The sequence below is a fragment of the Cnephaeus nilssonii genome, assembly GCF_951640355.1.
Source record: "Cnephaeus nilssonii genome assembly, chromosome: 14".
Lineage (NCBI taxonomy): Eukaryota > Metazoa > Chordata > Mammalia > Chiroptera > Vespertilionidae > Cnephaeus > Cnephaeus nilssonii.
Genome location: NC_137085.1, coordinates 4432389 through 4458036, shown reverse-complemented (window position 1 = coordinate 4458036; position 25648 = coordinate 4432389). Strand labels below are relative to the sequence as shown.

The 25648-nt window shown below is 45.5% G+C and overlaps 1 protein-coding gene across 9 annotated transcripts in view; it reads right to left on the bottom strand.

Annotated features, from left to right (window-relative positions):
• Window positions 1-25648, bottom strand: part of FNBP1 (formin binding protein 1) — a 97143-nt gene that overhangs the window by 27340 nt on the left and 44155 nt on the right. For all 9 annotated transcript variants that reach the window (XM_079789659.1, XM_079789657.1, XM_079789658.1 and 6 more), the window contains exons 4-6: window positions 24388-24535; window positions 18133-18195; window positions 17486-17590 (exon numbers count right to left, since the gene is read on the bottom strand). In XM_079789659.1, the coding sequence (XP_079645785.1) occupies window positions 17486-17590; window positions 18133-18195; window positions 24388-24535 (316 nt within the window). The remainder of the gene's footprint in view (window positions 1-17485; window positions 17591-18132; window positions 18196-24387; window positions 24536-25648) is intronic.

The window sequence follows — 25648 nt, the reverse complement described above, 5'->3', positions numbered from 1 at the left end:
CATATGCTGCGCTTGGCTTCCGCTTCTACTGGGTCTCAGGAAACGTATAATCCGTCCCCAACACGCTAAGTGCCCAGCTACCCTGACAACCCCATGCCCTCCTCCGCTAAATCGCTTCCCCACCTACGCACACTCCATCTGTCCCTATCAGGCCAACAGCACAAAGTCCTCTTAACTCTTTCAGTTACCTAGACTTTACCTTCATCGCTTGGTTATGAATATGGAAAAACACAAGGGAACTCCCAGGTAGGCCTCAAATGTCTAAAAAAATTCACTACTTCATTCACAAACCTTCCTCAGAAAAAGGCACAAAAACCCCAGGGGCGGGGGAGGGCTCCCCACTTCTGTGAACAAGAATAACCAGCAAGAAGGAGTAGAGTCCCCGTGTTCGTTTTGGAGAAACAATTCTACCTCGGTGAATTTTTTAAATAGCTTAGTTCTGAAGCAGAGATCAGTACATCATTATTATATACAGGACGCTCCCCCCCCCCAAATGCATACAAACTTAGAATATAGTTATAAGTTATATTTATTAAAATGCATTCCATTTAACAGCTATTAGCTGTGAAAGTGTGTATACATTTTTGGGGGGACACCCTACATATACACATACACATATGTATGTATGTATTTACGCATGTGTATGCGCACACACACACACACACACACACACACACACACACATGAGCGGATAAATGCCTCCTGAGGACAAGTCCCTCGTGCCAGCCTTGGAATATTTTTCTGGTGAGATCTGGGGGCGAGCCCTGTGGAGGCCCCGCAGCACCATGTGGGAGGAAATGGCTGTGATCTGCTTCCTCCTCCCTCCCCGGAATCTCCAGTGACGTCTTCGCTTTGGCTAGCTGATGGCCTTTGTAAGCATATTAATGCATAATAGTTTCCTGATGTCCTTTCATATAACTAGGGACCACTAGTGTGAACTGTGGAAGCGACCGAAATAAGCAGCCACATGTACCAGCTGAGCAGAAGAAAAGGCAGACCAACATCCGCCCGAGGGAACGGGTCTACCTTTTATGTTAAAGAAGCCAGTCTCTCTGGGAGCTTTCCTTGAGTACCAAAGCGTGGACAGAGAGGGCAAAAGCCCATGTATTTCCACAGCCTCCCTCTCGCTCACTAAAAGGATAGAGAAGCACTTACAGGAAGCAAACGCTTGTTGCACATTCAGTTCTTCAAGGTCACAGCAGGAAGGCAGGACTGTCTGAGCCTCCATCCCGGCACCCATCTGCTTTGAGTTAATCCTCACTTTTGAATCCCGAGCCCAGGAATGTGCCATTGTTCTGACCAAGTTTTAATGTGGAAAATCTATTTTTGTTTTGTAAGCTGTTGTGTTTAATTTGACGATGGAAAGAGCCAGTTACTTATTAAAACATACCTGTTATAATAAGTTAACTTAATCAGTTACTTATTATAACAGGTATGTTTTTAGAACTATCTTTAATAGTATTTTCAAAAATTATCTGAAGTAACCAGTTAGTAACAAGGTGTTTTAGGAAGTGTACCTCCGCATGCTAATCTACACGAAGATTAAAAGCATCACCATTTCTCATTTCTTTTTAAGTCAGTCTAAAAATAGCCACTATTATCTTAAAGAGGTACAGTAGTTCCATTAATTAAAATTTCCATGCTAACACTAACAGACACCGTGTCTTACAGCAACATTACTGCAGGGCAGAGAGAAGCTCAGAGGATTTGGGCTTTTTTTTTTTTTTTTTTTAATGAGTCAGAGTCACGGAATTTAGAGATAATCTAAAAAAGCCCAGAATGACCACAACTGCAGGAGACTGTAAGTCACACACATCTTTGAATAAGACCTAGTCCACTTTCACTGTCAATCACAAAGACTGAATTTAAACTGGAGAATTTCTGTGACAAGCCCTTGGGAATCTCCCCAAATAAATCCAAGTAGAAGTATGTACTGGTTACGCATGAGTTCACTGCTGGGTAACTCTTTTTTTTTTTTAAGTTATCTTTATTGTTGAAAGTATTACTGGGTCATTCTTCTTCTTTTTTAAATTTTTTATTGAATTTATTGGGGTGACACTGGTTAATAAAATGATAGAGGTTTCCGGTGCACAATTCTTTACGCCATCTGTATATTGCATTGTGTGTTCGCCACCCCGAGTTCCGTCAGCATTTGGGTAATTCTTAACACAGTTTGCCCCCACATCCTATGGAAGTACAGCTTCCTGCCCAAGAGGTCAGACTTGCAGTTTCTAAATAAAGGAAACAATATACTAGAAACTGAACTGCAGCCCGAGGCTTCTAAATCAGAATGGGCTTAAGATAAGAATACTGGAATGCATTTAGATTATTAGCACGGACAACGTGTGAAGTGACTTCCCTGTTCGACTTCCTGGGTCCTGACCGGGAATCGAACCATGACCTCCTGGTTCATAGGTCGATGCTCAATCACTGAACTATGCAGACTGGGCAGTAACGAGATTTATTAATTTTTTATTGTGACTTCAGCCGCCTCAGGCTGTGTGACCCCTGCTGTCCCTTAAGGGACACACTTTCACCGCAGAGCTCTGGGGAAGTCGCCTTTGCCCTTTGCATGTAATATAACGAAGCACAAAACCCTATTTTTTATTACCTAAAGTTTGGGGACAGCAAATGAGGAATATTTGACAGCTCTGATTGCTCAAATAATAGTAAATATTCTCTGAAGCAGCTGTACTTCCAATACTTTATTTCCTCATTATCATCGGAGGCCAAATGTATTTTAGGCTGGAGGGAAAAGGGGCTGAAATCGAGATTTCATCCTGAAGTTACTGTTCCGCATGGCGACGTGTGGCCTCCGCGCAGAGCAGATGGCCTGACCGCGGGCCGGGACCCGCCGGCAGGGTGTGCGGCCGGCCTGAGGCGCAGCAAGAACCTGGCACTCGGTTCCTGACCTGCCTCTCTTCAATCTACCTGAGCTATTGACTCAATATTGTGGATAGCTGCGTTATTTGGCCCACCCTCTCTCTTTAGTTCTTTTTTCACCCAATTACAAAAATGTGCTTGCTGTAAAATGATTCAGATTTACAGAGCTGTGTGGTTTACAAAGTAGAAGTACCCACACCTTCTAGCCTCTGATAATCACAATTCACAGGGACAGCCTGGAGTTCGCAATGTGTGTGTGTTGGGGGGCAGTGTCTGCGGAAACATCGAAGGAAGGCACTGCAGCCTGGAACAAATCACTGGAAAGTTCTAGAAATACAGCTGCAAGGATACCACTACATGACACCATGGTGATCCCCAACCAACAGCTGGCAAATGAGTTGAGTCTGAGCCACCGAGGAGCTCCCACCAGCGGACACCTCGCTTCTTCTTCTTATTATTTTTAAAATATATTTTATTGATTTTTACGGAGAGGAAGGGAGAGGGATAGAGAGTTAGAAGCATCGATGAGAGAGAATCACCGATCAGCTGCCTCCTGCACACCTCCTACTGGGGATGTGCCCACAACCAAGGTACATGCCCTTGACCGGAATCGAACCTGGGTCCCTTCAGTCCCCAGGCTGACGCTCTATCCACTGAGCCAAACCAGTTAGGGCACACCTCGCTTCTGGACAGTCCAGGCTGATGAGAAGCACGCACGTCTGCACAGCATACAAGGGAAGCCCGCGAGGGAGGTCAGAAAGACGGCAGCCAGCTGAGAATGCCTGAAAGCTGGCACTGGCATACTGATTGACTGGGATTTGTCAAAAACTAGTCTTTGACCCAGAATTCTACCGGTGGGAACTGACCCTAATAAAATAATTTTAAGTGGAGTCTGCAACTGAGGCACGTGCCCTTGACCGGAATCAAACCCAGGACCCTTCAGTCCGTGTGCCGACCCTCTATTCACTGAGCCACACCGGCTAGGGCTATGTCATACCCTTAATGCACCAATGTGCAGCAGTTAAAAAGAAAAAATAATGTGAAAGAATATTTAGCCCAGCCGGTGTGGCTCAGTTGATTGAGCATCGACCCATGCACCGAGAGGTCGTCAGTCCGATTCCCGGTCAGGTCAGGGCACATGCCCTGATTGCCAGCTTGATCCCAGCAGGCGGAGTGCAGGAAGCAGCCCATCGATGTTTCCATATCCTTTCCTCTCTCTCTAAAATCAATTTTTAAAAAAAAGAATATTTAATGATCAAGGAAAGTGAAAGCTGTATATAATTCAATTTTTTTAAAGTTTCCAAAACAGTATTTATAGCATAACCCCATTATTGTAAAACTATAAAACAATAATGATCACTTCTGTAAGAGTGAGTAGGGAATATCTTTTCTTGCCAACAAGCTTAGTAAAAGAGACACATTTTAATGCTGGATTCTAGAAACGGGGAGGTTGAGGGCTTGCCTTTGAGGCCCCAAAAGAAAACAAAAAGCTCTGGAAAGATAATGTAGCAGGAGGGTTACCAACAGAGGAAGAGATGAAAAGGCCTGTGTCTGGAACAATGTTGTTGTATGATAAATGGCATTGTTCAGATTTCCCAGCACGGCTGCATCTAGAATACATTTCCAAGTTCAAGACTAAGAATGCATTTAAAAATTCCTGTTCAGACTGAGCGCTGGGAGTTTTTGTTGGAGCCTTCCAGGCCGGGAACTTGCCAAAACAATGAGTCTGTCTTTGATAAATTATAAAGGCAGCTGAAATACAAAGCAGAGAAAAACTTCAAAATAAGTTAACCAAAGAAATGTGCTTGAAATATTCCAGCAATTTCCTGGTTGTTGTTTTTTTAACAGCCTTACAACTGGTCGCCCCAGCCTGGTCGGTCCCCCTGGTGCAGAGTCACTGAAGCAGGAGCGAGTATGGAGAGATGGCAAATGAGACCAGCATCTCAATCCCACAGGGGCCATTCACTTGCTAAACAGTGTTAAGAAAAGGCCTTCTGTTCCCCTATATCCCGGATGCTTTATTTGAAAAGTAGAATGCGAAATATCTGCTTACTCAAGGTGAGTGGCCATTTCTGCTAAAAGAGAAGCCAATGCCGACACTGTTCATCTTGACGCTGGCACAGCTCCAAGGTGGGCCGGCGAGAACAAATTTGGGAGGAGCTCAGAGGCTTCCTCTCCCTGGCTTCTAATTGCATCGTCATTGGCAAGAGCCTGGAGTTTTCAGTTGCGGTAGGTTTGAAATGGTCTCTTTCTCTTCCCCTTCTCCCCTCACAAACAACCTCGCCACCGAGTATGACAATCACAAGGTTTCAGCTGAAGAGAGCTGGGTTCTAGGAAGTTAATGCTTATATGACCACCATTCTCTATTGCTGTGCAGTTACTGTGCAAAACAAAAATACGGAAAGCACTTTGTAAATATAATTCTAGAAAATATATGTTCCATAGAAGAGAAGAAAATTATTCATGATACATACCCCAAGGTAAATAAGTAAAATACTATACTTCTAGTTCTGAGAAAATTTAAGGTGTCTGGAGTAAGGTTAGCAGGTGTTTACTTACCCAAGTCACAATAGATTTCAAACAGCAATGTTTATTTTTATTTTATTTTTTTTAAATCATCACCCTTTTAATTTTAATTTTATTTTTATATATATATATTTTATTGATTTTTCACAGAGAGGAAGGGAGAGGGATAGAGAGCTAGAAACATCGATGAGAGAGAGACATTGACCAGCTGCCTCCTGCACACCCCCACCAGGGGATGTGCCCGCAACCACTGTACATGCCCTTGACCGGAATCGAACCTGGGACCTTCCAGTCCGCAGACCGACGCTCTATCCACTGAGCCAAACCGGTCTCGGCGAAACAGCAATGTTTAATACTAAAAATCTTACATGTGTTATTCAGTAAATGCTATCAACGAGCTTAAGGTGTAAGATCATAGACCAGGCGTCCTCAAACTACGGCCCGCGGGCCACATGCGGGTGTTTTTGCCGTTTTTTTTTTTTGTTTTTTTTACTTCAAAATAAGATATGTGCAGTGTGCATAGGAATTTGTTCATAGTTTTTTTTAAACTATAGTCCGGCCCTCCAACGGTCTGAGGGACAGTGAACTGGCCCCCTGTTTAAAAGGTTTGAGGACCCCTGTCATAGACCCTTCCTCGCCTTTAAGCTGGGTGACACCCAACAGAACTTCTGTAGTGATCAGACAAGACAGCCAGGAAGCTTGTTGAGGTCTCAGGCTACAGGGGGGAGTGGGGAAAGAGTGTATTTGAGAAACAAAACCTTACACTTGTGCATGTATTACACAGGTGGTATCAGAATCCCAAGCCCAAGTGATGAACATAAAAATTAGTTCGAGATTGTCTGGCAGAAACAAATATAAAACCTCAAGGGGAGGATAGTCCCACAATCCTGCTTTTATTGGATTCTCAGAGAGAGAAAAAATCCCTGCTGAAGATGTGCTCAAACCAAAAAGACAATAATCATAAACGCACAGAGCTGACACAATAGAGAGAAAATGACCACTATAAGAATCTGAGCTAAAAGAACATTTTGAAAGAAAATATATAAAACAAAACCATGTAACATGATTAAAGAAATTTTAAAAATCAATAGAAACCACAAGAAGATAACTTGGCCCGCATTATCACGTGGCCACCGCCCCGTGGACAGATGGGGAATCCATGGCTGCCCCTTTTCGGTGGTTCCTGTGGCTCCTACTCTGGTCCCCGCCTCTCTTTAGTAGGTCTGCGATCCCGGGGCCTCATATCAATTACTACTTATCTTACTCCAACTCACTCTCACCTGCCTAGTGCTGTAGGCACGTGCAGCGGCTCACAGGGAAGAGCTCATCTACAATAAAAGCATAATATGCTAATTAGACTGGACGTCCTTCCACTCGACCTTCTGGACGAGGTCGGGGCTACGAGGGAAGCCCGGGTCCTGGGTGCCAGAGGGAAGGCCTACTCTTGCATGATTTTCGTGCATCGGGCCTCTAGTTTAATATGACCACCATAAGGTAAAGTCGTGGTACCCTGGCAAGAACACGGAACTCGAGGCATGGAGAGGTGCTTCGTCTTGGCTGTACCGCATCAGCAGGGCCACTTTAGGGTCATGGCATTTAACATTTTATACCCTTACCCTTTTTTATCTATAAAGGAATAAAAGCATGATGGAGAGGATTACAACCCTTTTAGAAAATATAAAACACGCCCTAGCTGGTTTGGCTCAGTGGATAGAGTGTTGGCCTGCAGACTGGAGGGTCCTGGGTTCGATTCTGGTCAAGGGCACATGCTTAGGTTGTGGGCTCGATCCCCAGTAGGGGGCATGCAGGAGGCAGCCCATCAATGATTCTCTCTCATCATCGATGTTTCTATCTCTATCTCCCTCTCCCTTCCTCTCTGAAATCAATAAAAATATTTTTTTAAGAAAGAAAATATAAAACACTTTGCCAGTGCCAGTTTTTTTGAGCAGTAGGTTCCATAGCATTTCATCAGGGTCACATTCATTCCGCCATTTTGCTTTGAGCATCATGATCCGTTCTTATCTGACCTCTCCAGCTAGGTCCCCTGCCCCGCCAGGCAGGTCAGCATCTGCAACGTGTTTCCCGCAGAGTCCTGGATGAAGTTCTTGCCACCTCAGTTGCTCTCTCTCTGCTCCTTCCTTTCAACTTCTACCCATTCTTCATGCTCCACCCCCAAGTCCTCCTTCAGACCTATCCCCACAAACTGTGCTCCACGTGAAGTTTTTTCAGAGGCAACATCCACAAACAACTTCTGAGCTCCGAGGACCTGCTGGTCACAGGACCAGGTGATTACATGTATGATGTAACTCAGTCATTTTAACTGCTTTGTTCTGGTCATCTTCACCGTGGAGTTTGGCATGTAACAGGTCTTCCTGGCCTCTCCATGGCATCACTTGCTACCCGGGGTCCTCATGAAAGGCATCTATAGCAATCCTACCGATGCTCTGCACTGTTTGTTCAACAAATCTCCCTGCCGGCGCCTAGATGCCTAGAATGTGCAAAATGTACTCAACTGATTCACAGTAGGTCGAAGGGGGAAGAACTGAGAGGGAGTAACCAGAAGTAATCCAAGGAGGTCACAAACAGGCAAAGTTCAGATGGCAATAACAGTCTCAACCAGTTAACAGAAGACCAAAAACAGGCCACTGCTTTACACACATCACTACCACTGACGCCTCACAACCATCCCTGCAGGGTGTAATATCATCCTTATTGCATAGAGTAGAAAACAGGCTCAGACTAAATAAATCGCCTCGTTGCACCATTAGTGATTGGTAGAAACAGGATCTGAACCCACTTCTATGTAAGATTAACATTAAGAACAAACTCTTGGCCAAGCTAGGCCATTTATTATCAGTGAACATTAGGATGTTATTAAATGAGTTACCATATGAAAGCCTTTAGAACAGAGAGGGGCATATAGTAAGTGCCAGGTGTTCGAAGCTACACACACACACACACACACACACACACACACACACAAATAATATTTAACTTAATTCAGTTTCATTTCCTATTCACATCCCTATATTCATGTCATATGAATATTTGTATTCAGGCCATATTTTATTTAATTCAGTTTTAGCTTCAGATCTAGGGTATAAGAAGGACTCATCACCTTGCCTTGCTCTGTTGGTATTTTGCACATTAACTAGAGGTTTGGTGATGATTATGCTTTTAGGAGTATTGAAGCAAAGCTAACATAGATTCTCATGTCAACGTTTTAATGCAGATGACATGCATACTGGAAATATTTCACTGGAGAGGCTTCTGAAAGCATTTAGTCTTTATGTAAATTCACTTCTGGTAGCATCCCCCTCCCCATATCTGATACACTGAGATTTTGAAATTTTGGCTTTCCTGTTTCTTTTTAGATGCTTATTTAACCAAACTCAATTTTTAGTGTAAAAACCACTTATTTCAAAAACTAATAAGTGAAAAATTAAGGTTAATAAGTGAGACAGTAGTAACTTCTAGAGAATGAACTGAAACTAGGAGCTGGCTACAACTTTAAGAGTAGTTTTGTGTGAAACATTTGACCATAGTAAGTAATTTTATGTTTCAACATTCTTGTCACAAATTTCATTTTTAATGGTAAAACTAATATGAGCGTCATGGTTTCCCCCTCCCCCTCTTAATCTCATCCCACGAATATTCATTTATGACATAGATCAAAGTTGTGTCTTGTTTGCAAATATAAATACATTTATTCCACATCTAATAATTGGAGAAAATTTCCATTAAATTCTATTTCCCATGGGAAATGTCAAAGGAAGTAAACATAGCTATTACTACTCAGGACAAACATTAAGAATGAAACAATAGAAACCATTCAGGATGTTCATTTAATACAAACATGCTGAGAAGCAAAGTAAATAAAACGTAAACCCTACAGATGACTTCTTGCAGGACAGATATAAACAAGAGACTAACGAAGTATCTTCTCTAGAATCTCTGATTTGAATACTGATCCACTTATAAAAGAATAGTCAGCAACAACATTCATTTTTGACAGTTTTTAATTCTATATTGTCTCCTGTAAATTAAAAGCAGTTTAAACTGAAAGATCAAGCTGTAGTTGCAAAATTTATTTCCTGTATTCATACTAACCACTTCCTCTTTTTTTTTTTTTAAATTGTTTTCTAAATTGTTACAATGAACAATTCCTTCAGACATGTTATATGCAGCAAATCTGGGGCAAGCACTAAAGACATTAACATGCTCAATAAAGATGTCAGCTTCCTAGTTACAGCAAGGGCAGAGAAAATATGGAATAGCACAACTCCTTATACGTACAATAACTTAAGGAGTCGTCTTGCTAGAGGCTGTTTCCCCAAATGGTAAAAAAATGGAACACTCTGCTACTCAGCTGGCTTCCGTTAGCACAGATCCTACCCGACCCGGCCAGAGCTGTCTTCCCAGAGCCGGCAACTCTGATCCCAACCGAAGCAAACTCTTAAACTACTACAACTCATTGGTTTTATCAAGACAATTACCAAGCTGATAATCACTCAAGCCAATTCCTTTACACTTGCTTACAATGGCACAGATTCTTTAACTTTCTTTTTCTCTTTAAAATATTCTACTGTGTGACACAAAAACAGCACGTGTACATTGGATTGTAACTAGAAACGTGAAGTTCATCACTTAGCTCTTGGAATTCTACCTTAATTCATGCCTCAGGGTTTCATATTCTACTCCACCTTCGGGACATCTATGTAGAATTTAAAAGCTAATCATGTTCAAAGCCAAATATTTTTAGAAGCCATGATGTCACACAAAAATGGAATTAAAAAATGCCCTAAGAAACCGATACACTGTTCTGAGTGCTCATGGTCAGGATTATAATTTAATTTAGTTTGTAAAACATTTCCTCAAATGGGGTTATATAATCAAACTCACGAAGAAGCCAAACAAGGAAACCTCTCACTTTGTAGAGAGAGTCCTTCTGCTTAGTCAACACTCAGCGCTGCCACGTGTTGGAATAAAGAAGCCAGGTTAACCGTTTAACAGTCAACAACTGCCCGCAAAGCTGAGACAGGGAAGGGACCATTCAAGCTGAATGAAGCTAGACCTGCAGGAAAAGGAGAAATCGGTACGAAAGTTCAAAAAGGATCCCTTGAACTCTCTGACCATTTCTGCAGCCACTTGTGACCAGTAACTGCAGTTTCAGTTAAACAATATCCTATTCTACATTTAGAAATTATGTAAGAGCTAACAGTCACAAGGCGAGGGCGACTTAGAGAAAGGGAATTATTCACTGCCTGACATGGATGAACTCCGTTTAATGCATGCATTTAGCAAACACTGTTCTCTCTGTTCGGAAATATTAGTCCACATTCCATTCATTTTGATAACCTTTTCCTTTTTCACCCCAACGGCAGCACCACCAGAATTCAGGGCGCAGGTGCTGCCCCTCGCCCAAGTTCGTCCAGCACGCTATTATGGCAAAGCAGAGGGACAGGGAAAACCTGACTTTAAAGTCCTTGTCACCGAAATGCCATTCATGAGTTGTTTAGGGGGCAGATGGGAAGATCCACCGGACAGTGAACTAAATATTAGAAAGAAAGAGGAAGGCACGTTCCTTTAAGGCAAGGATTGTGTGATTACATGTTGGTATCTGTGCCACCCCCATCTCACCAGCACAGTCAATGAATAATGAGTGAGGGAATGAAGGAAAATGAATGGGAACATTACATGACTTAGGATTCCGCCAACAAATTCAGTGTTTTTTTAAAACGAGAATACCATAAAAATCATGATTCCACTAGAAGTTCCTTAAATTAAAAAAAAAAAAATGTATGGGGTGACTCATGTTGGGGGCTATGTGGAAACAGAAAAAACAGATTCAGAATTTAGCCGGATAAAAAGCTGTACCAAGCAGAAGTAAACTGTAAGGAAAAATAGTTACCAGAGAGATTTTATCATATAAATGAATGGTTACTTAGAATTCTGATTCTTAAAAAATCATCTCCAAATTAGGCTTGAAATATTGACCCCGTTAGAAAGTACTCTCCTGCCCACTTCGTTGCACGTTACACTGTGTAGCCGGGGAGGGGTCTGGCCAGGGCCGCCTCACAGCCGCGCTGCATCACAGCTGAGCCGTCTCCAAGGAATAAAGTCTCCTTCTCCACAGCACCCCAAACTGGGGGTTCCATTGGTGTTGAACTGGAGCCAAAGACCACCGGATGATGGATTTTCCCATGTTCCCTTGCAGGCCTTCAACTTCTCAATACTATAAACAGTAAGGACCACCGTGTCCATCTCATACGAGGGGAGAAAAAGTCTGGTTTTACCTTCCACTTAAGCACACGGGTCATGAGCCACAAGATGACCTATTCCAGTATGGTCCTGCTACAAACCCAGACGGACTCGTTCCAAATCACGGGAACTCGTTTTAAAACTCTGACAGCTGCCCTAACCGGTTTGGCTCAGTGGATAGAGCGTCGGCCTGTGGACTGAAAGGTCCCAGGTTTGATTCCGGTCAAGGGCACGTACCTTGGTTGCAGGCACATCCCCAGTAGGGGGTGTGCAGGAGGCAGCTGATCGATGTTTCTCTCTCATCGATGTTTCTAACTCTCTATTCCTCTCCCTTCCTCTCTGTGAAAAATCAATAAAATATATTTTAAAAAACAAAACCAAAAAACCCCCCACAAAACTCTGACAGCTGTGTCTGGACGACAAAAGGCTGTGTCGCTCCTTGAGTCCCACTCCCAATGAAAACCACCCAATGAGCTTACTTCCTCGCCTCATCATTCCTCTGAGGAACGTGGCATCCCTGCATGCGTTCACCGGCCCAGGTAAAACTGCCCGTGTTCCTATGTCCCCGCCACGCGTGTGAATTTACTTTGGGTTACACTGGCTCCTCCAGGAGAACACGCACCCACTTGTAAGCTGATCACTAAACATCTGCTCCACACAGACACCAAACACAAGGCAAATGTCTGCGGATGTCCCTCATGGACGCAGGCGGGTTTTAGGCCACTGGGACACAGTGCTGATGAAAAACATGGCTCTGATCCCTGTGTGGGGCGGTGGACTTATAGTTTAGAAGATACGTGCACACGTGGTTCACAACAACCGTGTCATCAAACGCAAACGCAACTCTGGCCCGTCCTCCCTCCTTCTGGGGGGCAGTCACATCTCTGAGCGCAGGCTGCCACGCCAAGGGGTGCGGGGCTGTTAGAAAAAGGAGGGCAAGCGACTTCCATTGCAGTCAGGTAATGTAATCGTTTGCAGAAACTGGGGAAAGACATTTATATGAGATTCAAAGACTTTCCAAAGTCAAAATGGAAAATTGCATTAACGATAAGAACTGAAAGCCTGCATCCTTTCGGCTGGATACTGACAGAGGCTTTACGCAAAGCACGGGGGAGATGAGCGTTTCGAGTCACATTCATCGGCAAAGGAGCTTAAGGATTCCAGGGCGCAGACCCTGCTCCATCAGCTTCAGTGTTTGGGGTGCCCAAACTGGGTAATTTATCGTACCCTTGGGGAGGAGGTAAGTGGTACTTCCGTGAAGAAAACAAAAAGCTGCTCTCAGTACCAGGAAGAACTACAGATCCTTGGAAAAGATTTAAAAAGTTGAGGAGAGCAATCCAATCAAGTCCTACAAGTCCTATAGGCGCCTTTGGGTCCAGCTATTGTACTTTAAAATATGTATATTTTTTATTGATTTCAGAGAGGAAGGGAGAGGGAGAGAGAGAGAAACATCCACGATGAGAGAGAATCATTGATCGGCTGCCTCCTGCATGTCCCACACTGGGGATCTATCGCACAACCTGGGCAGGTACCCTGACCGGGACCCGGAATCGAACCGTGACCTCCTGGTTCAGAGGTTGATACTCAACCACTGAGTCACGCTGGCCGGGCAAGCTATTGTACTTTTGATAACTTAGCTACCTTGGAGCTGACCAAGAGAGAAAAACAAAGAAAAAAGTCATCCTGGAAATTTTTGAACCACAAAGGGTCAGAACTCACACAGCCTGTGTGATCTCAAACCCAAGATGGCAAACTTAGATTGATGCAGGCCTGGCTGGGTATGACCCCGGTGCTGCCAGCTCCCTGGAGAACCCACGTTGAACGTAGGCCACAGATAAAATTCAAAGCAACGCACATTGATAATCACACGTACATGGGTCTCTCTCACAGGCGTGTCTGCTGGGACGTACACTTTCTTACGTGACTGAAATGCAGGGCGATGATGGTACGACAGGGAAGTCTCCCTAGTCCATAGCAAGTTTTCACACGAATGTTGGGGAGCAATCACGGGGAAGCTTTCTCACAACAGCAAGGGGGGCCAACAGTCTGGGAGAGATTTGCCAGGCAAAGCTAACCCCCAAAAGCAGGTCAACTAGACTTCAAGGCATGAGCATGAGCGTGGAAAGAAGGTGACAGCACAGTGTTGACCAATTAAATCTCATGGAAGATGTTACGATTCTAAACTGTATTTCTGAATAAAAGAACTTCACAGTAGAAGAGCAAATGGACAGGAAATGGCAAACCCTCCCCTGTTATCCTCACACGAGTTAACGTATGGATCACTGGCCACTGCCATAATGGCTGGAGTATCTTGTACTTATTAACTCACTGAGCACTCCCACCAGCCCTCTGCGCTGCATTCCGCTGTACCGACAAGGAAAGCAAGGCACAAAGAGGTGATCTGTCTCTCTCAACAAAGGTTACAACGAGCCGACCCCAAAATCCTTAATGGCGGGAAGATTTGGACAACACAATCAAAAAGTTTGATCTGATGGAAATATGTAGACTCTGCAACTACGAGCTGGAGAACACACAGTCTTTTCAATTCCTTAAAGAACATCTACAAAACGGACCAATGCTAGGCCTCAACAACCATGAAAGACTCAAACTCGGGCTTTTTACAACCCCAATGCCATTAAATTAGAAATCGATAACAAACAAAAAAAAAGATATGTTTAAATATGTCATACAACTGAAAAATTTAAAACATGCTTCTAAATAAATCATAGGAGAGATTAAAAAGTCAAAGAAATGAAAAAGATCGGGAAGTGAACAATAATAATAATACACATTAAATTTTGTGGGCTGCAGATAAATCAGTGCTTACATGAGAAATTTGTTACTCAAGTGCTTATAATAGAAAAGGAGAAAAGTTGAAATGAGGTAAGCATCTAAAGAAAGAAAAATTTAAAGGACAATAGATGAAATCCAAAGACATCGACAGAGCCCTCGCTGGTTTGGCTCAGTGGATAGAGCGGACCGAAGGGTCCCAGGTTCGATTCCCATGTACCTCAGTTGCAGGCTCCTCCCCTGCCTGGGCCCTGGTCGGGCTCATGCAGGAGGCAACCAATTGATGTGTGTTTCTCTCACATCAATATTTCTCTTTGTCTTTCCCTGTCTCTTCTACTCTCTCTAAAAATCAATGGAAAAATATCCTTGGGTGGGGATTATAAAACAAACAAACAAACAAAAAAACACACACAAAGACCTTGATAGAGAAGGTTGAAGGAAAGGAAATGAAATAGAAAACAGAAGTGGAAAAGAGAAGTTGCACCAAGACAAATTTTGGTTCTTGGAAAAATCGTAATAAAAATGATTTTGGAAAAATGACCCTAAAAAGCAGGATGGGGAGAATATGAATAAACAATATTATGAATAATCAACATATGCATCAAAAAATTAAGGTGAGAGATTATGGGCAACATTTAGCCAAGACATTGGAGATATTTCTAGAAAGATGAAATGGAGATATTTCTAGAAAAATATTACCCCAAGATCAACCAAAGCAGCAGACATTAAAGGAATCGAATCAGTAGTTAGAAACTTTCCCACAATGCAGTATCACAGAACATTTAAGAACTGTTCATTTCACCTCACATATATTATTTCAGAATATAGAAAAATGAGTAAGTTTACTACAAAACTAGTAAGTAAAGCAAACCAGAACAGACAAGAACAATTATAGACTAATCTCAATGACTACAGACGCAAAAATCTTGAGTGAAATAAAATAATACACGGTGACCTAGTTGGAATTGTCCCAGGAATGCTAACTTGGTTTGATATAAGAAAATTGATCCAGGAAATCTATCCCATTAATGGGATGAAAGGAAGCAGAAAATTTACTTGACGATATTCAATATCAAGTCAAGCTTGGCAAAATAGGAAAAGAAGGGAAATCCCTTAACCTGATAAAGGTCACATTAAAATCATGCCGAATGGAGAAACAGTTGAAGGCCTCTTTATAATCAAGCACAAGATAAGGAGCCCACAATTACTGCTTCGAGCAGCTTAATGGAGGTCAGAACCAGCAGAACGAGATAAGAAACATAAACAAAAGGCATACGGATTGCAAAAGAAGAAATAAAACCGTCATTCTGTGCTGGTGACAGGACTGTCTTTATAGAAAAGTCAAATCAGAAATGAAAAGAGTTTAGCAAGGCACAGCGCGCTAATATTAACATAGGAAAGTCACGTGCTCTATATTCCACCTGAATAAAGTGGAAAACATAATATCGAATAAGAACAAATAAAGTCAGAAGAAATTAAATGAGCCCTGGCCGGTGTGGCTCAGTTGGTTGAGCATCATTCCGTGTACCAGAAGGTCCCTGGTTCGATTCCCGGTCAGGGTCCCGACTTGGTACGGAACCCGCAAGCTGGGCATGTGCCCCGACCGGGAATCCAACCAGGGACCTTTTGGTACACGGAATGACGCTCAACCAACTGAGCCACAACCGGCCAGATCAGGGTTAATCTACTGTAATTGAATAATCCTATATAATAAAAGGCTAATATGCAAATCGACCGAACTATGGAAGGACTGGTCACTATGACACACACTGACCACCAGGGGTCAGACACTCAATGTAGGAGCTACCTCCTGGTGGTCAGTGCGCTCCCACAGGGGGAGCACCACTCAGCCAGAAGCCAGGCTCGCGGCTGGTGAGTGCAGCGGTGGTGTCTGGAGCCTCTCCCGCCTCTGTGGCAGCACTAAGGATGTCCAACTGCCAGCTTAGGCCCGCTCCCGGGACTGCAAGAGGGCGCTGGCCGGGCTGAGGAACCCCCCCCTTCCAACCCCCCAGTGCACGAATGTTGTGCACTGGGCCTCTAGTATTTTTTATAGTTTGGAAAGTTGTCTGTTTAATGAGAATGCACGACAAATTTATGGTAATTTATAGTAACTTTACCAGCATATTAGTATACCTTTTGGTAAAGTAAATAAATGAGAATGTGTATTTTAATGCACTAGATAATTCTAGAGGAGGGCATACTGACATGCACCTTGGCTTTAAGCAAGGAATTTGGCAGGAGGGGCAAATAATGAAATAACTAATACACACTTTCCCAACTCATCTCGTCGGCAACGAACCTGGCAGAAACCTCCGGTGAAAGAAACCTCTGAAAAGGCAGGCTTTTCCCAGGGGAGGCAGGCGGCTGTGGCCGCCAGCACAGCCCTGGGCAGCACCGAATGAGGACTGTTATTTAACAGCCTGATTTTGTTTACACCCTACCGAGGGCTGTCATAAAAAGAAAGTTCCGCTTTGAGGGAGCAAATGCAAGAAGACACAGCGCAAGCTCTCTGACGCTCCTCGCTGCCAATACCAGTGCATTCAGGGAGAGGACGTGCACGCCGAGGATGTGCATGCGGGCTTCTGCTGCAACCTGCTAGCCACCGGATGACTCACCCAGAAGCGAGGCCAGGGCGGGAGCCTCCTTATCTGTCGAACGGAAGCACCAGAGGCAGCCAAGCTCTGGCTGCACATCCGCTGTGGGTTTCAAGAGGTTGGCTTTTCTTTGAAAAGCCATTAGTGAAAGCCACAATCTCCAGACACCAACCCCTGGGCCGCGGTCATGGTCTAAGTCTCCGCGTTATCATCCCGGAGACTGAACAAATAAACAGACTGCCCAACACCCCCGAGCCCCCCGAGTTTCAGCTTCAGGTCCCCAAGGCAGCTGACACAAATGGAAAATGATCCCACGCTGAGTGGCCTTTTGTGGCCTCATCAGAAAGGAGAACTTGGGGACCCACCTTCTGGGAGGGTGCGTGACGAACACTGAAAAGGGGAAACAAGAGGCAGGCCCACTTTCACCTTACCTTTTCGACATCCGCTTTCGTGACGTTGATGTCCGCATCCATTTTCTCAAAGTACTGCTGGGCCCGGTCGGCCTCCTTGCAGTCCCGCTCAAACCGCCGCTTACTCTGGAAGCAGAGGAACGCGGTGGAGGGGGAGGGGTGACTAACGGAACCAGGAGATCCCTCTGAGCACGGCTTTTACCCTCATCCCCCAAAGAGCCTTCTCCTCCCATCGGATGGCTGTGTCATAACTCGGGACGCTATTTTATTTATTTTTAGACAATTCCTCATTGTTGAAAGTATTACCTATGTCCTCTTTCATCCCCCAATGACCCCCCCCCCAGCCCACCCCCGCCCCCTGCCCCAGCCCTCCTGTCAGTGTCAGGACGCTATTTTAAAACCTGCATTTATGTTCACCCCCAACTGCCTAATCTTGGTTCTGTCCACGTGGTTTTTAGAAAAACACTCTCCTTGAGCTCTTTCGGCTCAACGTTTTCCTTTAGATAGAAGTTTCTAGAAACACTCTACACTCAGATTAGGAAAATCTCCCAAGGCGTTTTCTTTGGAGTTTTCGTTTGTTTTGAACAGACTGACCGATTCAAACTGAAATCCAATTCCGGTTAGAAAACCGGCCCAGACCTCTCCCGGGCGGCTGGCGTCTCACTCACCGACTCGAGCTGCTTCCAGCAAGTCTCTATGTGCTGCTGGGCCTTCCGTCCGTCATGGAAGTTCTGGAAGCGAGAAACACCGGGGATCAGTGCACCCTCGTGCGCAGAGTGACACGAGAGAAGCAGCCCGCCCGCTAAAAGAACACTTAAATATTGAACACCCAGCATGTGCACGCCCAAGAAATTAAGCGTTAAAAAATACAGGGAAATGAAAACAAGAATAGCCAAGAGTAGCCTTTGAAACTTTAGATGTTGTAATAACTGAATTCTAAGACTTCTATACACCACTTGTAAAAGTGACAGGGACGTTTTAAGACAAAAATCACTTAGATCTTTATTTTTAATTGCTTTGAGATATAACTCACACACCATACAATTCACACGTGCACATTTACAAGGCAATGGTTTCTTACTAGAATCACACAATTATGCAACCATCACTAGAATCGATTTGAGAACATTTTTATCACCCCAAAAAGAAACCATGACCTCTTAGCTGTCACCCTCCTACCCAGATCCTCCCCAGCCCTGGGCAACCACTCATCTTTCTGTCTCTATAGATACGCCGCTTCTAGATGTTTCATAGAAATGGAATCTCACAACAGTATCTTTCGTGACTGGCATAATGCTCTCATCACTTCATAATGTTCACTGAGCAAATTATCTTTCCCAGGTTCGTCCACGTGTCACACGTGTCATTTGTATCACTAGGCAACATTCCACTGCGTGGATCTATGCCACCATTTGTGTGTCCATTCACCAGCCGACGGCCTTTGGGTTGTCCCGTGTGGGGCTGCTGTGAATAATGCTGCTACAAGTATTTGTGGAGAAGTTTTGTGTAGGCGGATGCTTCCATTACTTGGGTCTTCTTAAATTTAAGATAGATTCCCCTCCTGCTCTCTGCGGAGGCCCTGGGACAGGAATGTGCCCGCTGTTGACACCAGAGGACAGACCGGAGTGAGCCTCACAAACATTAGGAGCCAGGGGTCAGAGAAGAAAGGGGCAGACTGGGGGAGTCTGTGGGCTTTTTGTCTGAATGAGGGGGAGCGGGGGTGACGGACTACGGAAGCACTGTGCTGCGAAGGAAGGTTCCGGGTGGCGGGCTCTCTCCACCCCTGGAGAGGACAAACACGGGGACCAGGGGGTGCAGGAGAGGTGGTGGGAGGGGGTCAGGTGCCGGGGCCCTTGGTTCAGGAAAGCCGCCGGGATGTGCGGCTGCATCGGACCAGCGGTGGGCGGTGCCGTGCTCAGATGTCGGGGTGACTCCGAGGTTGTCCTGACCTGCCTGGACACGTGAGCGGGCTCCTCACCCTCCGGTTCTGCAGGGGTTGCCATGGAGAGGTTCCGGCGTATCAGAGGGCGGGCATGGACGCCTGCGGCTCCCCCCGCTAAGATGCTCTCGGCCGGCTGGGTCCCCTGGCCAAGGCTGCAGCTCGGTCAGGCAGCTGCCCGGCGCTACCCTGTTTCCTGGAGCGGCCCGTGGAGCTCAGCATCCCTGATGGCTTTTCGGGGCCCCTCTCCGCAGCGCCCTCAATGCCCCCCTTAACCCCCGAGCTCCCTCCCTGACTGCGCTGAGAGTGCCGCCTGCTTTCTGAGGACAGGTCAGGGGGGAGGGTGCTGTGGGGAAGGCAGGACAGGGGGGACAGCAGCCCAGAGGCCCCCGCACAGCCTGAGTGTCACCTGACCTGTCAGAGCCGAGGGCTCAGCTGAGTCACAAGAGGCCGCTGACCTGACCGCCGGGAGCTGGGAGCAGGTTCTCTCGGAAAAGACAGCGCTTCTTTACCAGGGTCTGCTCCTCGCCTCCCTGCGGTCACGTTTCACTGCTGTAAGCGCCTCTCTCTTTACAGCAAGCTGCACCCAGCCGGCCGCTTTTTAGTGTCTACGAACCCAGGAGACCCCCCTGGGCTTTATTTTTCCAGCCTCGTCACAGACACGGGGATGCGACAGAAAAGAGAGCGAGTCCAAGGTAGCAGTAAACCGCAGGACAGGGTCACGGCTGTGGGAAGTAAGCACAGAGCCAGGCAGAGCTGGGAAGCCTTGCACTTCGGAGGAAGTACAAAGTGGAAGCAGGTTTCTGGAAGCCACAGAGATCCCTTATAACGAGACGGGAGGGAAGCGGTGGCGAGGGGGTGCTCAGGGGACAGAGATGTGGGCGGACGGGGAGGCAGAGGGACAGGCCGGGGACAGCCCAGGACAGACGGGCTCACTGTGCCCTCCAGCCCGAGTCCCTGTCCGTTCAGAAACGCGACTTTCCCCAACCGCCACGAGGATCGTCCCCATTCCGACAGCAGGGACCACCGCGTTAGGCAATTTCCAGAAAAGTCTCCCCATCCCCCCCAATTTCACTTGGAGATTCAAAGACGGACCCATAAAGAGGGAGACGCCCGAGCCCCAAGTCCTGAGCCGTGCTCCAGGCTGGTGCCCGGCTCCGGGCTCCCCGCACAGCCCGCTCCCGCGTGGACGGGAAACACGCACAGGAGGCGCGGGGAGTGGCGGGCCCACAGGAAAGGCTCTGCCCCAGCACAGGGTCCCCCCTGAAGACACAGTCCTCGGACACTGGCACATTTGGGGAGCAGGAGGGATGGCCCGGACTGGGGCCCCACCCGGGAAATCCTCCCGCTGCGCCTTCACTGGGCTATTTTAGAATAAACATGAATTTACTTCTCAAGCATGGTGTGGACCCTGACTTTGCTGTGAGCTTTCCCCCAGGCCTGCTGAGCCACGGCTGTCAGACTGAAGCAGGGATCCCAAACCACACGCGTGATCCCGGGGCTTCACGTGATGTGAGAAAAAGCCCAGGTGCCTGTGACCTCTTCTGAATCGTTCTTTATAGTGTGCGCCCCTCCAAAACTTATGTGGCTGCCCGGCTGGCGTGGCTCAGTGGTTGAGCTTCGACCTATGAACCAAGAGGTCAAGTTTCAATTCCCGGGCAGGGCACATGCCTGGGTTGCGGGCTCCATCCCCACTGTGGGGTGTGCAGGAGGCAGCCAATCAGTGATTCTCCTCATTGAAGCTTCTATCTCTCCCTCCTTCTCCCCTTTTCTCTCTGAAATCAATAAAAATATTTTTTTAAAAACAGAAACTTATGTGGCTAACACACACACACACACACACACACACACACACACACACACACAGGCACGCATGCACGCACGCACACAGCCGCTGCTGCCTGATCACATAGGAAACGGACGGATGGAACCAAAGCCCTCCCTGGGCCTGCGCGTGCCTGACCCAGATAGCGGCGGTTTTCAACGGTTCCGAGTGAAACTCACCAGCTCGCCAGATGTGTTTGCTGCTCACTGACAAGCAATGGCAAACACATTTCTCCTCTGGACAGTGAGCAAGTGTGTGCTGAGAAGCGTGCCTCGGAGGCCGCATAAAGAGGGATTGTTCTCTCTGCGGAGATAACAGGCACTCCGCGGCCCGGTGAGGTCATCGCAGCTCCCTGCTCTCCTCTCCCAGGACAGACAGGAAATGCCAGCTCCCCGGGCCCAGCGGGAAGCTCCCACTTTCTCCTGGAATAAGATGCTTTGGTTTCTCTCCAAACACAATAAGACTTTCAAAAATGCCTGATGGTATCTGGGCGACAGCTAAGCTCACTTTCGTGTCAATGCTTGGGCTGACCCTTAAACATATACAAGTACATTCATCCTTCCAAACGGCTTTAGAAATGTCCCAGTGACCAGGGGTAGCTGAGATAAAAAAAAAACAAAAAACCAAAAACACAGGGAAGCTAAAATAAGCACACTAACCTAAAGAAAATCACAGTGACAAGGCTCTGAGTACGGCTCTGCGTGAAATCAGTGAGGCTGAACCAAGTGTGAGAGTGTTTATTATCCTCACTCCACAATTAGGTACAACAGCTGTTTACTTTTACCATATAAATATAATAGTTCATTAACTTCTAAAACTCCTTAATAAAGCAAAATATGGCATTGATGTGAGAACAGCCACTCAAAAAAAAAAAAAAAAACTGGGAGAAAAAAAAAAGAATAAACACTCAATTGAGGACAGTCAACCATCTGGAATTTTAAATAAAACTCAGATTCCACAGATGAAAACAAAGGAACACAAAGACTTGAAAAGGGCAGAGAAAAAAGGAGCATCCAGAAAATATGTCTGTGACAAATATTATAACTTCCTCCAAACCCACAGAGCGGCGGGGCTGAACACTGGCCCCTTCTCAGCCTGCCCCGGGGTTAATTCATGCACCGCTAAGTCTCTGTGGGTAGAGATGTGTGTGCTGGGGAGGAAAACTGTGAGCCACCTTCAGACCGGCTCAAAGGAGCGTTTCACCCTCATTTAAGTCCAAAACCATAAACCCAGGAACGTTCGTGACAGGAGTCGCATTCTGCTTTGATTTAAGGCTTATTTTCCCCAATTCATTTACAATAAAAATACCTTCTCAGCAAACTTGTTTAAAGTTCCTAAAAGCCTCCTTCCCACTGCCATGCTCAGTGGCTTAACTTCACCAAACACTGACCATCTGGGCCCCGGGGAGGGGACCCCGATGAGCCCAGGCCCAGGGCCAGCAGCACCGGCCTCCAGTGTCCACGCTCCCGAGGAGAAACGCGTGGCTCAGACATCAGCCAGGGAAGAACCTAAACGCTCTGCTTTTATAGGTGGCAAGTCAAGACTGTCTTTTTAAGAATTTACCTTTGAAAAGTCAACGTATTTTCCTAAAGACCAGCCTACAGATTGGTGTGTCAGGACAAACACTGGTTATTCATACCATTATGTGAGTGAGCGGCACTGTTATATGAGAATGAATACAGCGCATGTGGAAACTGCTGGGTAAAAAACACCTTTTCTCCTGGAAGCATGAGTAGCTAGGACTCTCCTATTGTGGAGATCTGAAAGCTGAGACATCAAACACCTGACTCACTGTCCTGCTACGGCCCCAAAGGCCAAGAGAATGCCCATCTCTCCCACTACCTACCTTCCTCCTACTGCCTCGCACGCCTCCACGGGAAGGGGAGGAGCCTCCCCTTCCGCAGAGTGAGCCATTTCACCAGGCAGGCTCTTGTTAGGGATTCATCTATTTCAACCAGCAAAACCGAGATGAAAAATAATTCTCCACTAGGATTCCGAATTGAGCTTGGAAATACTCTAGGCTGCAAATCTGAAATCGTCCCTTTGAGCAGACAGGATTTCGCCACTGTATCAAATGGCCCAAAAGGTATTACACTGCCCTGGCTGGTTTGGCTCAGTGGATAGAGCGTTGGCCTGCAGACGGAAGGGTCCCAGGTTCGATTCCGGCCAAGGGGACATGCCTGGGTTGCGGGCTCGATCCCCAATGGAGGGCGTGCAGGAGGCAGCTGATCAATGATTCTCTCTCATCATTGATGTTTCTATCTCTCTCTTTCTCTCCTTTCCTCTCTGAAATCAATAAAAATATATATTTTTTTTAAAAAAGGTATTACACTGAGGGTTAAGAATGACATTGTCTCTAGTCAGCCATGAGAAACAGTAGCTAGACCTAAAAATTTGGTGCTTGTGGCAACGATCAGAACTGAATGACATAACGATGTTGGTCATTATTATTTAACGTCTCCTCCACTTCGGGGGAGCCCTAGCTATCTTGCTGGTTCACGCACCCAGGGCATTGAAAGAACTCTTGTGGGCTCAAACCTACAGAAAAAAAGCGTGTCACTGGCCAACTTTGTACTTTATTGCTAACAAATTATTTTGCACCTAGCAAGCGATCAAAGCTCAATGATACAGATCATGGCTTAAAAATAGATCTCTCAGGGCAAACCTTGACTATGAATATACTGCGCATACATTTTTCTCTCTTGTTTACAATAAAAGCCATGACAAGATTTTAATGGTGTCAAGAAAAGCAAAAAGGTCCTCCTCATTAGATAGCAACGGATGAGCCAAGACATCAAGCGGGTGGAACTGAGGTCCTCTTTCTTGCTTTTTAAAAGTCCTTGTAAGCATTTATTTTAATACTGCTTATTCCACACAGCACACCCCATATTACACTGCTTATCCTGGTATGACTGATATGCTCAAATATATTTAAATTGTTCAAAGGGATTAGTATTCTGGGGCCCACAGATGTGCTTCAGGGTGTCTGAGGGGCCCCTGAAATTGTCAAGACCTAGGAACAAGGTCCTTACTTGTATACGATTCTCAAAGGTACCAGTGTAAGTCCCGCCATCTATGATTCTATTTAATTTTAAGGTTTCTAGGGATGTTCCCCTTATCTTTGGTCCACTTCTTTGAAAGAAAAAACAAATTTTGTACCGATTTCCTTTCCTGCTTCAGCTCCTGGACGTAGCGTGCTAAGCCCGCGAGGATCTGCGAGGTCAGGTTCTCGGAGACGACTTCATGCTGCCCCGCGTAATCGTTCATTTCGTTCAGGGTGGAAAGGAAGGCTTTGCACGCCGTATACCTGTGGAACAGAACACACGCCACCTTTTTCAAACCAGGTCACATCCATGCTCACACTGCTTTACGCCGGAGGAACAGTCATTAACATCAACCTCCCACAGGACCCTGACAATTCATTACACGTAAGAGTGTTTCATCAAAACGGTTCAGAATTAATTACAACAGAAAGTCTTTTCATTTCGTGGAAACTGAACTGCTCTATGCAGGGCAATAACTGGCTTTGCTAATACTTAGTGCAAACAGAACCCCAAACACATATACATGCTGTCTGTGTGAACCCAATGGATCTTTAGCCCCAAGTTAGAGACATACTACTTTGGGACTGTCCATGTTAAAATGCGCTGGCTGAAATGGACATATTTCTTGGATGAATTAGGCTGAATGAGACTCTTGATATTGCAAAACCCAATCAAGATTGTAGAATAAGTACGTCAAACTCAAAGGCTAACACGGGCCAAATAAACAAGGTTTAAGTTTATGTGGGCCGCAAAAAAACCCAAAATCTTCAATTTTCATAGAAACGAAGGTTTATTTCTGTAGAGACATGCTGAATACAAAGGGCTTAAATAAATGAGTCATCGTTAACATGAAATAATAGAACATTTTAATAAAAATTTATATTTTTTCTTCAACATTAACTTATCAGACACTGAATAACTGCACAAATTAATAAGCGTAACACAAATAAACCTATTTTTCTTGTTCGCTGAAAGCGAAATATTTCCTGTTGTGCACACCAAACAAGTCAGTACAAGACTAATGACGTGGCCATCGGCTGCTAAAATATTCGCTGCTGGTATTAGTGGAGAGAAATGGTGCGCCTGCGCGTAAGGCGTGTAAGGGAGATGAATGCAGCATGATTATAGTAACCAGTCATTAGCGAACGTTGTAGTTCGTTATTAATAATTATGTACAACAGGATACTGTAAAAATTAAGTTACGAAATTTTTATTAAAACATTTCTGACATATTGTTATATTGGCTGGGCCACAAAAATGTTCGTTGTGGGCCGCATGTGGCCCACGGGCCGTGAGTTTGACATGCTTGCTGTAGAACGCGCAATCCATCCTCCCTGCACTTGCTTGGATTCTGTCCCAAGCTTTTCCTAATTACC